This window comes from Callorhinus ursinus, unplaced genomic scaffold (genome assembly GCF_003265705.2).
Source record: "Callorhinus ursinus isolate GAN/ISIS: 27379988/994484 unplaced genomic scaffold, GSC_fseal_2.0 scaffold1, whole genome shotgun sequence".
Lineage (NCBI taxonomy): Eukaryota > Metazoa > Chordata > Mammalia > Carnivora > Otariidae > Callorhinus > Callorhinus ursinus.
The window spans coordinates 40,132,470-40,148,274 of NW_027397063.1; the positions used below are offsets into that span (position 1 = coordinate 40,132,470).

Here is a 15,805-nt window from a genome sequence, read left to right on the forward strand (position 1 = left end):
ATAGGACAAGCAGATTTCAGGTACAACTACTCTACTGTCAATTTTTCTATACTAACTTCATGTGCATATTATGGTTGAACAAATAAGTAAATATATGATAGATAATGATAGAAAAAAAGTTAAAAATAAAAGGGAAAAGGCTGGAACAAGCTCTGTGGTGTTGGACTGGAATCAGAAGTATCAGTATTGGGGCACCTGGGTGGCTCAACTGGTTAGGCATCTGCCTTCAGCTCAGGTTATGATCCCAGTGTCCTGGGATTGAGCCCTGCATCAGGCTCCCTGCTCAGCCAGGAGTCTGCTTCTTCCTCTCCCTCTACCTGCTGCTCTGCCTACTTGTGCTCTCTCTCCGTCAAATAAATAAAATCTTTAAAAAAAAAAAGAAGTATCAGTACTAAACTCATGGTTTTTCATAGATGTACAGTTAGAGAAATACAGAGATGTGTGTATGTGTATGGGTTAGTATAGAAAAATTTTTCTTGGGGCGCCTGGGTGGCTCAGTCGTTAAGCATCTGCCTTCGGCTCAGGTCTTGATCCCAGGGTCTGGGATGGGTGTCAAATAAATAAAATCTTTAAAAAAAAAAAAAAAGAAAGTTTTCTAGTCTTCTCTAGTGAAAGCCTAGAAACAATGACACCCCAAGAGCAATGAGCACACCTAGCACCCAGACCTAGATTTCTAAATACTGTTCTTCAATAAAAAAACCAGGGCTCCTTAAAAAGTATCTTGGAGTACCAGAAATAAGTGCTTAAAAAAAGGAGCATGTTAAAAGGGCATAGGATCCAAACTGAAAGATCTTCTAATACCTAAGCTAAACATTTCGTTTCAATCAAAAAAGCCAATAATGCTGTAATAAATTATAACCCATAGAATACTCAAGTCCATATTAATAAAAATAAGTAACTGAATAAATAAATAAGGAGAAAAGAGGGGTAGCTCTCCCTTACAGAAGAACTTCAATTAATAAATGTAGAGGGAATGAGGGAAATAGAAAATCACCAATAGAATATCACATAAACAAATGTTGCAGACCAGATCCACTGCTAGATGGTAAAACAGTGGGTGAAAGTTAAGAAACAGTATATTTGCATAGATTCAAAGTATCTCTCCCAGGATATCTACTTACTACAAAGTGAAGGAGTAACTTTACAATGGAATAACCAGGTAGAAGCCATCTTAAGCAGGTAGTCAAGACTGACATCACCAGTAATAAGACATATCATTATTGTGTATTGTGTACTCCTGACAGGATACACCAAGAAGGGCATATCATGTGACATTCTTCCCAAAAAGCCATAACTTTAATCTAATCATAAGAAACCTGAGACAGGGGCACCTGGCTGGCTCAGTCAGAAGAGCATGCAACTCCTGATCTCACGGTTGTGAGTTCAAGCCCCACGTTGGGTGTAGAGATTACTTAAAAATAAAATCTTTTAAAAAAGAAGAGAAACCTGAGACAAACTGAAACTGAGGAATATTCAACAAAATACTGACAAAATCATAGTACTCTAAAAATGTCATGATCATGAAAGAACAAAGACTAAAGAACTGTCACAGAATCAAGGAAATCAAGGAGACATAACCTAAATGCAATGTGGGATCCTGGAATGGAAAAATGACATTATTTTTTTAAAAAGCTGAAGAAATCCAAGTAATGTCTGTAGCTTAAAATATTTTACCAAAGTTAATTTTTAAATTTTGGTCATTGTACTGTGGTTGTATAAGATATTAACACTAGGGGAAGCTGAATGAAGGGTAGATGAGAACTCTGTAGTATTTCTGTAAATTTTCTGTAAATCTAAAGTTACTTGAAAATAAAAAGTTAAATACTGCCGTACATCTAAAAATAAGAAAGAGAAATGCATTTACTCGATATTAGGAATTTCTCCACTGATACATCAGAAAGAGAGAGTTCAATTGAAATACCAGCTAATGGTGGACTTTCAACTGCATGAAGCAGCAACCGAAAACAGAGCATTTTACTTCACTGAAGGTATTAAACACAAAAGAAATAGTAGTCAATACAGAGGTATTTAAAGCTCGGTATGGCAGCAATGTAAGAATTTATTTTTAACCCCCTCATTTATGCCACGTAAGCCAAATCCAGAATTTTAAAAGAAATCATACCCACAAGTGTAAAGTAAGCCAAGGTGGAAGAGTATCTAAAGCCATGCTCTCTGTTTGGTCTTGTCTGTGTACTCTTGATTCCCTCTCACAGCCCTCGTTATGATTTCTTCTCCAGCTTTGTTCCATGAAATGTACCAAATTAAAGTTCTCTGTGCCAAATTAAAAGTCCCCTGTGCATAATTTGGAATGCTTCAGAAAAAAGTGTCTAATAAATTATATGTATAATGAATATGAGGGTACTACTGTGTTTAAGTCACAAAATTCTAGAGGAAAAAAAGATTATCTTTCTAAAAAGAAATTAAATTTTTGAAACACTGCCTACATAGGTAGAAATTTCATTTTGCTTCTTTTGCTACTCTTGGCTTACACAGAAGAAATAAAATAAAATAAAGTAAAATAAATAAATTTTAATAGGAAATATTTCAAATAGTAATTTTCAGCACATGACTTGAGCACAACCTTTCTGTATCTACAGTATTACAATGAATGAATGTGAGGTATGATAATATATTCAGTTATCAAAGAAATGCTGGGTTATGTTTCATATAAAATCTAAAATAAGGCCTAGAAAGTATACTGATACATCTTACAATGATTTAAACGAGGCAGATCCCAGAAAGTGTTTCTTTCTTGGTTAACCTTTGAATTAATTAGGATATACCATTCCCTGCAAAACAGTAATTAGTTATGGTTTTATAATATTTTTTTTAATTTTTATTAAAAAGAAAAATAGCAAAATACTTTCAATATTGGTAACTCTAAAGATAATGAATAGATTAAAAGCAAAACTAATGCATACCTTATGTAACTCAGAAGATGAAGACTTTTTCCTCTTTCCTTCTGTGATAATTTCTACAAAGACATGGTAAAAATTATCATTTAACATCTAAATGAACTAAACAATGTGATAAAACAAATCCTTTCACAGCCATCCTTTGTTTTAAATTAACTTGCTAGGGTCAGAATTTATACTGATATATTGTACAAAACCTAACAGACTAAACATAAAGGTCAAAAAATAATCAGAATAGCAAATTCTCACAAAATGCCTTCATTAAATAACATGTATGATGACAAGAGAAAAAAGAAGAAAACTTGGCTCTAAGAACTAAATAAGATATTCCCTGGCAAAAGTCCAAAAGGTATTCAATAAATGCTGGTTGAACCATATGACCAGATAAATGTTGATAATAGGGGAAGCTGGGGGGAGAGGGGGTGAAGCAAAAGGTGAGAGGTATGTTTGGAATATACAAAAACACTTCCAGTTCTACTATATGTTTAAGCATCTCTGCAACTAGGTACAGTTTAACTGTCTCCTCACCAACATTTCTGAGACTTCCTGTGGATTTTTCCTTTATGATTCTTTCATTCAATCAGCAAATATTTACTGAGTGTCTATCATGTGCCTGGCATGTTAGGCAGTGGGGATAGTGTAGTAAGCAAATTAAACACAGTCTAAGCTTTTCAGGAACTTAAAATTTACTGGAATATATCAAAGATTTCATAATAAAAAGTAACAGTAGAAATCCACACATATGTGATCACTTATTTATAAAAAAATATCACTACAATTAGGTAAAAAAGAAATGATCTTTACAGTAATGCTAAAGCAATCTGATAACCAAAAGGGAAAATAAGTAAACCTTACCTCACGCTATAAACATTAAGTTAATTGGATCATAGATTCAAATGTCAAAGCTAAAACAAAAAAGCTTCTAGAATAAAAAGGAGGGGAATAACTTCATGACCTCAAGGTAGGCAAAAATTTCTCAACCAAGACACAATTAGTACTAACCATAAAGGAAAAGATTAATAAACTCAACTTCATTAAAATTCATCAAACTTCATCATTAAGAGAGTAAGAAGGCAAGCCACAGACTGGAAGATTATTATTTATATTTACTATTTATAACACATTTATCTATGTACAGTATGGTGACAGTTAATAATACCGTATAATACATACATCTGTCAAAGGACTCAGACCAGAATATATAAAGAACTCCTACAAAGCAAGACAACCCAATCTTCAAATGGGCAAAAGCCTTGAATTAGGAGTACCTGAGGAGAGAAGGAATACTGACTAGAACAGGATACAAGTAAGCCTTCTGAGATGCTGGAAATGTTTTATATCTTGATTTAGGTGATTGTTACACAAGTGTATTTTTATACAAGTACAAAAAGTTATCAAACTATACTAAAGATATGCATACCATGCTGTAATACTTCAACTTAAAAACAAAACAAAAAAAGCTTTAAAAACAACAATTATAACAAACGGACTATACCTTATTCAAAAATCTATATAGCTGAAATAATTTCTCTAAGTTCATAATACATAGCAGTAATTTCACTACAGGTATACATTGGAGATACCATAATAAAGTAAGTATCACAATAAAGTGAGTAGTTTCCTAGTCCATATAAAAGTTATGTTTACACTCCACTGAAGTCTATTAAGTGTGCAACAGCACTATGTCTAAAATAACCACATACATACCTTAATTAAAAATATCTAATTGCAAAAAATGCTAACCATCATCTGACCTTTCAGCATGTCTCAGAGAATACGGAGGCCCAAGGAGAAAAGAGACACAGGGAACAGCCAGTCAGTAAAGCAATCAGAACACACAAATTTATTGTTTGGTGTCTTATATGGGTGTGGTTTGTGGCACCCAAAACAATTTACAAAAGTAGCATCAAAGATCACTGATCACCAATCACCATAACAAATATAATAATGAAAGTTTGAAATATTGCAAGAATTTCCAAAATGTGACAGAGACATGAAGCAAGCAAATGCTATTGGAAAAACTGTGCCACGAAGTTTCAATTTGTAAAAAACACATTATCTGCAAAGCACAATAAAACAAGACATGCCTGTATATGCATCTCCTGAAGCAAACACAGATATAAAAATTATTTAACCTCTATACTTAAGCTTTTGATAAATTTAAACAATTTTCAAAAAGTAGCATTCCTTAGACTACCAAAAATAAAAATTTTTAAATAAATGGTAAGAAAGCCCTTACCTTTATATTCACTTTCTTGTGTACTCTAAATTTAATAAAATATGTATGTTTTAAAAAGTATCAGTTGCCCAAATTGTAATTTATAGATTAATATTCCCAAACTGACTCGAGTTAAAAATGCATCTATCCTGTTTTACAGCATGTTTCCCTATTTCCTTTAAAATTAATATTCTTGTGACTTCCCAAAATTTTAGGGGTTTTTATAATTGCGCTATTCCATTTTATACTACACTGGCTTTGGGTCATTTAAATAAACATATAATGTGCCTCTTCTTGTGATTATGTGGTATATTGTGGTGCTCAATAATTAACCATTTTAAAGCTCGACAACCTAAATTTCTATCCTGGCTTACTTGTGACTTCTGAGACTCTAAGACAAGAGAGAATATCCACCTTTTCAATTAAGATTAAAATGAGATAGCCTATATTATTTAGCATTATGTCTGGCATATAGTTAGTGCAAAATAAATGGTAACTATTATTTTAACAGTTTATATTGAAATATTACTCTTCAAGAGACCTCAGTATATTAGTACTAGCACACAGGAAAATCTAATTATTCTCATTCTAAATACATGAGTCAAACAATTGAAAAGACATGACTTTTTCCCAAGTAGCTTGTGGAATCACTCACTCACTTATTTACTCCATAAACATTTATTTAAGATGATTACCATTGCCAGCCACTAGGCTAAGTACACACAAATTATTTTTATTTAGTCTTTACAAAAGCCTTATGAGATCAGTAACGGTATTATCACCATTTTACAGATTAAGAATTTAGATTTGAGGAATCCAAATAACTTTCCCAAAGTCACCATGTTGATTCATCACTGGTCTAATACCAGAGGTAGCTTTCTTAACCAGTACACTCCAGGCATGTTATGGGATATAAGATAGTCCCTGTGTCAGAGTCAATAGTACAACAGAAGAGGTTAAACAATTTAGGAAGCTAGAATATATGATGGAATCTGATATAAATATCATGTAAGAAGTGCTAAGACCCATGGAAGTTCAGAAATAGATATGATCTGTTTTAAGTTTGAGTTAATGAGGAGATAGTTCTTGGAAAGGCACAACTGAACTGAGCTTTGAAGTTTTAGATAATGAGCAAATTTTAGATAGGCAGAAATGGATGAAAGGACAGTTCAGTGTCAGGTGCACTCAAGAGGTGAGTTATCATTATAAGTGTATACAAAGTAGGATAAAGCAGCCCATATTTGCCAGCCTTCTAAATTATTAAAGACGCCTAATAAGAGTTTATCCACCTAGAAAGCAGTTTTGAGACAGCACCATAATAACAAACTTCCAATCTGGATCTTTAAAGCTACTCAATGCTATTCATAACCCATTCTCTGTTTTACCATTCTCTCTAATCTACTTTCCAATTCTCTGTCTTCCATCATCAGACCTGGGAATCACATGCATCACCCTAGATGCCAATCCCCACAGCCTATTATCTTGCTAGTCACTCATGTTTTATGTAATTCGACTCTACCCCTTCATCCACATTCTTCTCCATCTCTTCCCTAGCCCACTAAATTCCTTTCCAGAATCAGTACCATGTTCTTAAATTCTGAATCTTTTCCTGGAACATTTCCTCCACCTTAGTTTAACTGAATCCTAGCTTTTTATTGACTACACTATTTTTTTTAAGGTTCTCCCAAGATTCTTCTCTCAATTATAAAATCAGGAGTAGGAATTAACAATCTCCTCCTCCCACTACCACTTCCAATTAATATTTTATCTTTATTGCATAATCCCTTCTTTAAAATTCCCATAAATTGGCTCTATTACTTCACCATATTTGTGATTACCATGCACTGACCCAATACCCTCTCCAACATTCCTAGAATTCTCTGATACTTGATTCATAGTTTTCTTCTCTATCTCTAAAATTTACCATCATTGTGAAGCTCTAAAACTTCCATAAGTCAACTCACTCAAAACAACAGACTCACTCCAACACACTTCTACACATCCCCATTTCAGCAACATACATTTGTCAACAGATTTAAGGAATACTGTTGCACTTCTCAAGTTCTCAAAAGTGAACTTTTCATTCTACAACCCACAGTTCTTTGACCCTTTCATTTCTTCACTCACACTGAACCCATTTTTTGCCTCCATATCTTGTCCTACCCTTTAACCTTAAGTAAAACTAAATTCATTTTTTTCCAAATTCTTGCTGCTAGACTGCTTAGCACTGCTGAACAAAGTCACATAATAGTAACTGCAACAATAACAACTACTACTACTACTACTACTACTACTACTACTACTACAACAAAACTCGCACTTGTTTTAATGACTTTCAAAATTTCTTAACAATTCTTTTATTCATACATAATTGACCACCTAGTCCATTTTGAGGTACCAATACCACTTGAAAGTCCTTTTACCAAAGATGATCTTTCCTTACTTCGTGTAGAAGCTATGACTGCAATATCCTTACCTTCTCAAAATTTATCTGTATCTTTATCCATCTTCCCCCCTTTCTGCACATCTCAAGAAACTATCTTTTGATTCCAATCTCCCCCGTTTCTTCTGAAGCCTCACCCCATCAATTGTCTCCTACTTAGTATCTTTCTCTCCACTCACCCCTTTGCCACTCCCTACCCACACCTGATTTAAGTCTCTTAAAGTCTAATGAAAAAAAAATTCCTTTCTACCTTATTTACTTCTCCAACTTGTTTCAGAAATCTCTTTTTTTACATCTCATTTTCCTTGTTTCATTCATCCTCTTGAAATCTGGCTTTTGGGACGCCTGGGTGGCTCAGTTGGTTAAGCGTCCGCCTTCGGCTCAGGTCATGATCCCAGGGTCCTGGGATCAAGTCCAACATCAGGCTTCCTGCTCAGCAGGGAGTCTGCTTCTCCTTCCGCCTGCCTCTCCCCCTGCTTGTTCTTGCTCTCTCCGGCAAATAAATAAATAAAATCTTTAAAAAAAAAAAAAAAAAGGAAAGAAAGAAATCTGGCTTTTGTCCCTACTAAAACCAGTGGTAAAAGTGACCTCCTAATTGCCAAATTCAGCACCCTCATACTATTTTAACTCTAATCTACATTGCTTATCACTCTCCTCCCTTGCTTCCCAAACCTCTCTTTCCTAATTTGCCTATCTGCCTACCAATGTTTCTTCCTTCCTACTTTGAAATTAAATGTGATTCAAGACTTTTCTCACTCTATACCTTCTGTGGGTGATTCCATTCATTCCAATGGCTTCAGCTAACGTCTACACAAATAATGTAGTTTTATCATGATTAATTGGAGATTCTGATTTTGAACTTCAATCATGGTTCATTACACTTACAATGCAACATATGCAGATATCACCTGAGCCTACTGAAAAAATAAATCATCATGGGACACTAGATCCTCAAGATGAAAACTAGGTGGAAGGAAGAGTTTCAAAATCAAGCAAGTCTGAATAACACTGCATCTCAGCTACTCTCCTGAAGAGGCACAATGTACAATAGCAAAAGGCTCTAAAACGCCTGCAATAAATAAAATTTTCTTATAATTACAGTTCTCATACTTATTTGTCCATAGAAACTTATTTTTTCCAAGTAAGACTCACTAATGTCCTGTGACAGTAAAAGAAGTTTAAATTATGTATTTTGTAATCAGAAAGACCAGATTTTGAATCCTAGCTATTTCTTACTTGCTACTGCTAAAGTTGCTTACCCTCCCTAAATCCCAGTTTCCTCATCTGTAAATCAGAAATAATAACTACCTCATAGGGCTTTTGAAAGAATTAAAGTTTATAAAATTTTTAGTACACTGCTTAGTACTGAAGTTCTCAAAAAAAATGTATCCTTAACTTAAATGAGAGCGAACACAGATTTCCAAGGATGATGCCTGAAGCAATCAGTTGAAAACCTGCAATTCACTTGAACTATCCTGTTTAATTCAAAGATTCATTTGAAAATTGTTATCGAGGACTCTGTTATACTTCTGTTGTTTTTAAACATTTCTAATGGTCATTCTCCCTTGAATGACCCATGCATTTAATTATTATTTCATTCAACTGTTAGTGGGCCGGTCTCTGGTGCTAGATATTTTTTAATCTCTGTCCCATTTAATTTACTGCTTTTGATATGGGGTGAACTTGGAAGTAAGGAATTCACGCTCATTGGGGTTACAAATAATTTTAAAATATAGATTCAATATACTCCAAAGAAAAGTCTGAGAAGCTTCTCACGAGTGAACTTTAACATACAGACTTTGTAATTTCTCCTCTCACTGCTCAGAGTTATTTTTTGCTTAATTCCTGATTCATGGCCACATTCCAGAAAAGTAAGGTAATCAGAGCTTTTATGATTTTTTTTTAAGATTTCATTTACTTATTTGACAGAAAGAGACACAGCGAGAGAGGGAACACAAGCTTTACTTATGAAATTTTTCCTTAAATTTTAAAATATTTACCAATTCATTTAAAAACAATAAACTCACTGCATGTTAACATGGCTAAAGTACTTTATGAAAAATAACTATTTTTTAAAAAATAAGAAGAATGGCAGTATTTTACCTATTTGCAAATCTCTTTAATGTCTGGCTTAATAAAAGACAACTGTTTTGGGACGCCTGGGTGGCTCAGTGGGTTAAGCAACCGCCTTCGGCTCAGGTCATGATCCCAGGGTCTTGGGCTCCTTGCTCAGTCTGCCTCTCCCCACATCCCACTCTTACAGTTATCAGTTACATGAGTCTATAAATTCTTGTTTTGTGTGTAGCTTAAACAGGAACTGGGTTTCTGCTACTCACAACTAAAAGAGTTCTGAGCATTACACTATACAACCCTTCCCAGTTCTTCCTTATTTAGAAGAACATTCAGGAAAACCTAATGCAGTCTCACAGAGGAAACTTCAAAACTTCATGTTTTTTCTTTCTACTGCTATCCACATTCTACTTCTAACTTAGAAGTCTTCCTGTTTGGGGCGCCTGGGTGGCTCAGTCGTTAAGCATCTGCCTTCAGCTCAGGTCATGATCCCAGCGTCCTGGGATTGAGCCCCGCATTGGGCTCCCTGCTCCGCGAGAAGCCTGCTTCTCCCTCTCCCACTCCCTTTGCTTGTGTTCCTGCTCTCGCTGTCTCTCTCTCTCTGTCAAATAAATAAATAAAATCTTAAAAAAAAAAGAAGTCTTCCTGTTTTATTAATCAAATTCCCCTCTTGGGGTATTATGAAATCCTGATGACCATAAATGTCACTTCCAGTCATGAGTTCAAGTTAGCAACCACTCCTAATGAAATGGCAAATATATGCACATAAATGTCACACAGAACCCAGAATCCCTTCAAACCAACTGATTAGTTTTATTTGATAATTTATGTGAAAATTAAATATACTCTATTTAGAATCATTCTTAAAAACTAATATTCATCTCTTTTTTATTTATTTGAGTGAGAGAGCATGAACAGGAGGGAGGGCAGAGGCAGAGGGAGAAGCAGACTCCCCACAGAGCAGGTAGCCCGATGTGGGACTCAATCCCAGGATCCTGGGATCATGACCTGAGTCAAAGGCAGACACCCAACTGACTGAGCCACCCAGGTGCCCTAACATTCATCTCTTAAAACCAGATGAATACAGGAGAACAGCTAGGTAATATTAGATTTGAGAATGGCTTTTATACAATAACAATTACTTTTGAGAAAGGACAGCTCCAAAAGGAAGGTCTTCGGGGGTAAAAAAAAAAAAAAATCTTCCCCAGAGGGATAGCTAATATGAATATTAATGTCTTTTAAGAAATAACAGCTTCATTGTCAAATTTTACTACCCACAACCACTTGCATCAAATTAAATGTAATAAATAACTCTAAGTGTAACAAGGGAAAGGAGAGGTGATTTGCTGAAGGATGGTGTTAATATCTTGCTGCCCCCCAAAAAATGTATTAAGCCAAGATGAAATGCATTTACTGAAAAAAGGCTGTGCATCTTAAACTGAAGAATAATAACCCCTAAAGTTCTATTAGAGATCACAGAAAAGACACCAGATAAACAATGTGCATTTTCTAAATATGTACATTTTACATTAAGGTCTTAGAGGAGAAAAAAAAGTATGTTAAAACAAACACTGACCGGGCGCCTGGGTGGCTCAGTCGGTTGGGCATCTGCCTTTAGCCGGGGTCACGGTCCCAGCGTCCTGGGATCGAGCCCCATGTCAGGCTCCCTGCTCAGTGGGGAGCCTGCTTCTCCCTCTCCGTCTGCCTCTCCCCGTGCTTGTGCTCTCTCTCTTTCCCTCTCTCTCTCAAATAAATAAATAAAATCTTAAAAAAAATACTGATCTATTGGAGACCTATATTTATATATGTAACACATGTACTTTCAAAGGTAAAGAGTATCCCCAGTATACACATACACACACATAAATGATGATAATAGTTGCTTATGAAAAGGGATTCAGGTTTTTAACTGCTTCAAGCAATGCCCCAAAAATCCTGTCCACTTCTCCTTTGCAAATAAGGCAGAAAAATGCTTGAGATGCACTGCCACAAGGGACTCCTAATAAATTTGGAATTGTTAAGACTGTCTCTGCAAATGACACGGTAAGAAAGGAGAAAATGAAACGAAATAATTGATTCATTGGGTGTTAGTTTGTGTAGTAGACCGTAAGCTTATTAAAGATAGAGTCCTCCCCCTCTCCTCCTCTGGTTCGTCCACAGGACTTAACACGAGGAATTGAGGTACTCTTAGTGGATGAGATCTTTGACAAAAACTTGTTACTGGGAGGAGCTCTACCTCATGTCTCATAACTCCCCTTTCGTGTTTCCAAGATGTAGTACCCCAAACTGAAGATAGTCATTTAAACCGTAAAAAGCAATTTCAAAAATAAAAATATGCTGAGAATGAAAACACAATGGAAGCCCGGCTTCAAATCCTTTGTTCGACTTTTTAATCACTTCTGGAAGAAGCAGCAAGAGGCTGGAAAAGAAAAAGGTTATTAAGAGGGTCTGTTAAGAACGAAACCCAGTTACAGCAATTATCAGAGGGATGAAGTATCAATTAGCAAGCCCCGCCTTTCCCTCTTTGCAGCCGCTTCTCCCTGCCCCGAAATAAGGGGGTGAGAAAGAGGCTAAGTGGAGAATCAAAGGAAAAGAGAAAAAGTGGGGTCAGGCGCTGGAAGTGAAACTGGTACATTGGTGGAATTAAAGGAAGGCGTGGCAGGACACCGGCAAGCCAACCGGGAAGATCCCTGCGCCGATGAGACTCAAGCAGGGTGTTTGCGGGAAGAGGGGAAAACTGGAAGGGGTGCTGGGGTGGAGAGCGGCCAAGGCTTCGATGACAGCTTGGACTTGGTCTACGACTCGCAGGGGTGGGGGCGACCCGGGAGTCTTCCATTGTGCGCGCCCCTCCGCTCCTGCCTTCCCCTCCCCTCCCTGCACGAGCCGGAGTTGGAGTGCGAGCCCGGGCGGGAGCCCGAGCCGGGGCGGGAGCCCGAGCCCTCACAGCTCTGGGCCGCAGCACCGGTCGCCGCCTGTGCCTCCCATTTGCCCAAGGTAGAAGAGAATAGGCTCAGCCCTCCTCTGACCCTTTCTCACCGGATGAAGATCGACGTCGCCCGGCCTTCCCCTTGTCCATCTTCTCCTCCTCCTGCTGGAGTCGCAGTTGCAGTCGCTGTCACCTCAAGACCCCTCAGGCTGGGGGAGGGGGGGAGGGGAAAGGGGAAAAAAAAAAAAAGCCAGGAAAGTGCGAATTGCGCTTGCGCAAGAGCCGTCGCCTGCCCTCAGACCGGAAATCAGCCGCCCCTCCCACCTCACCCGGAAATCACTTCCTGGGACTTGTTTTCTCTGCTGAGTGCTTGTTTAGTGGAGCCATTCTTATCATCTGTGCACCTATGGGAAAGTGAGGTTGCATGTATGGTTTTAGCCCGAGATCGTCAGAGGCTTTGTTTACTTCGAAGACTGGGTAGACCGAAAATTGAAAGAGAGGAAACTAGGAATTCCTGTAGTTTAGTGGCTCTCGCGAGGTGACCCAGAAAAATGAGAATAAAACGTTACTTCTAAAATTAAGTTAAATTAAAATGTTACCCTTTCTGCAGTATTACTTTACTCATGATCTCTCATATAATTGTCCTCAAGGAGCGTCCCCAAACTCAGTAAAGTCACCTGTTAGCCTAGCTATTGGTTTAGCATTTGGAGTGTAAATGTATTTGGTCAGCTGAGGAAAAGATATCATAGTAACAGAGGATCTCTTTAAAATTCAAATTCGTCATTTTTAAAGGCCAAGAAAAAAAGAAAAACGACCTCAATTTTTTAAAACAAAATGCTGAGGTGATAGAAAGTAGATGGATGTAAATTGAAATTCGTTCAATTAACATTTATTACAGTACTTCAGAAGCTAGACCAGTCCTCAATGAACGCAGTCTAGTATTTTTAGGCTGATTTTTTTTTTTTAGGTCTTTCAAAGGGCCCATCAGTTTAGAAAATTGTCCTATTTGTCGGCCATGATGTACATATTTGAGTAATTTTTTAAATGTGTAAGCTGTAATCACAATAAGTTAAAAAAAAATGCAGCAGAGCGGTTTAATCAAAGGCAAAGTGATATTGGAATGTTCCAAGCCAGAAGGGATCCTGGAGGTTAACATCCGATCCCCTCCCCCCGTTTTACGAAGGCCAAAAAAGGGACTTGCCCAACTCACCACTAGAGCCCAGTCTCGTGCTTCTTGAGTCAAATTTGGCCTCTTAATTACTGTGTGGTCTGTGCTGAGGTATAGGTAAGCCTCCAGGTGCAAAAGCCTATTTGGGCTCAGAGAAGTGTTTTACAGGGAAGGAATGGTTGAAAAGCAGGAATATTTCAGGGCTTGATGAGATTGACATTCACTACAACGGTTTCATTTGGAGACCCTACTTTATTTATTTCTGTTTAACAAATCAAAACACTGCTTACAGAAAAATATCTCAATTTTAAGTTTCTTTACAAATCAACTTTTTTAAAAGATTTTTCTTATTTTTATTTTTAAGTAATCTCTATACCCAACGTGGGGCTGGAATTTACAACCCTGAGATCAAGAGTCCTATGCTCTACTGACTGAACCAGCCAGGTGTCCCATAAATCAACTTTTTTAATTGAGCAATTTAACTCCGGAATCAAACCAGCTTAATTCATTTGCCAATATTGTAGGAAACAAATTAACTGCAAAAGATGGAAATAGAGCTGAGACATGGGAACATAATAAAGGAAAGTGTAAGTAGGCCTTATCCATTTCCACCCAAATTAGCTGCTTCCCTATAAGTAAGTGGTTTTAAAGTTTAGCAGTGAGAAGTTAACTTATAAGAAATGAAATTATAAGAAGTTAATCAACTTATTCACCTTGCAAATATATTGTTTAAACTTGTTGAACCAAATATACCATTTCTGCTAATGAAGACCTAGAAAGCCAGTTTGTTTCTTTGAATTAGAACTTGTTTTGAATAACATTTGAAGATAGATGAACTTGAAGCTCAAGAATTTCAAATTTGCTTTTTAACCAGTATTTTTATTGTTATAGTATTCATCTCTGCCTTGTAACTACATTGCAAACAACTAAAGGACTAAAAGTTTAGTTTGTACTTTTTAGCAAGTCATTTAACAACTTCATTTTGTCTTTTATGAAAGACTAAGTGATCTTTTACAGTGTTTTATTATGCTCCGGTGAAAGTTTCCTCATTTTAAAAATATGAAAGACGCCCCCTCCCCCCAAAAAATGGTGTCTTAGCATGTTTGGGAATAATGTCATTTCTCTTTTGTACATCGAACTCACACTGTATAGAGCCTTTCAAATTAAAATCATTTGAGATTAGAAATTCATCAGCCCAGTATTTTATAAGAGAATGGACAGGTTTTATCTCAATGGATATGGTTCTTTATTAAGTGTTAAAAGTGCATATAAAGTTAATTTAAAATTAAATTAGGTATTCATTGTATTTTTGTTCTAAGCAGTGGGTATAGTGGGTATTGTTTTAATAGTTTCAAGACAAAGTGGAAGTGTGAAGTTGATCAACCCTTTATTTTACCCCTTGATTAACAATTTCTTGGAAGAGAACTTAATAAAATTTGCAAAAGGCCCTTTCTCATCACAAGTGAATTAACTTTAAGTACAATATGAATGTAAAGAGGTTTATTTTTTTTAAGCTTTTTTATTTATTTGAGAGAGAGAGAGACCGAGTGGGGGGCGGGGTGGAGGAAAAGGAGAAGCAGACTCCCCACTGAGCCGAGAGCCCAACTTGGGGCTCAATCCTAACCTGAGGTGAAGACAGACACTCAACTGACTGAGCCACCCAGGCACCCCTGTAAAGAGGTTTAGATGGGCACTGTGAACATCTTGACTTCCTGTTTTAAAAACTAAAATAAACAATCTGGAACTTCTTACCACGGGCACCAGGAAAGCCTAGATTTTGCAAAGATATATGGAGCGCTGTATTATGTTGCTATTCACTTCATTTTCATTGGTAATTGATTCTTTTCTTTAAAATGCTGAGAATTCTGTGAAGGAAGTTTTTATTCCGCATATAAATGAAGCTACCTGTGAATCATGAAAAGACACATATAGGTTGTTTAGTTTTAAAGACATCTTCCTTTTTAAGATAATCAATTGTAACTGCCCTGCAGTGGAATAGCCTGTTTCCAGAAGTTATAAAAACCTGCAGTGGGCGCCTGGGTGGCTCAGATGGTTAAGCGTCTGC

General features: G+C 36.6%; 1 protein-coding gene and 1 non-coding gene across 8 annotated transcripts in view; both read right to left on the reverse strand.

Moving 5' to 3' along the window:
• Positions 1-12,820, reverse strand: part of SENP7 (SUMO specific peptidase 7) — a 134,673-nt gene extending 121,853 nt beyond the window's left edge. For 3 of the 7 annotated variants that reach the window (XM_025873487.2, XM_025873478.2, XM_025873469.2), the window contains exons 1-2: positions 12,683-12,819; positions 2,922-2,974 (exon numbers count right to left, since the gene is read on the reverse strand). In XM_025873487.2, the coding sequence (XP_025729272.1) occupies positions 2,922-2,974; positions 12,683-12,722 (93 nt within the window). In that variant the 5' untranslated portion in view covers positions 12,723-12,819. Of the gene's footprint in view, positions 1-2,921; positions 2,975-12,672 lie in introns of all 7 variants that reach the window. The other 4 variants (XM_073892731.1, XM_025873460.2, XM_073892729.1 and 1 more) reach the window with 4 other exon arrangements.
• LOC112834583 (small nucleolar RNA SNORD26) lies at positions 1,857-1,930 on the reverse strand. Its single transcript, XR_003210949.1, has one exon. It is a non-coding gene; the product is annotated as a small nucleolar RNA SNORD26 (small nucleolar RNA).
• Positions 12,821-15,805: the final 2,985 nt, after the last annotated feature.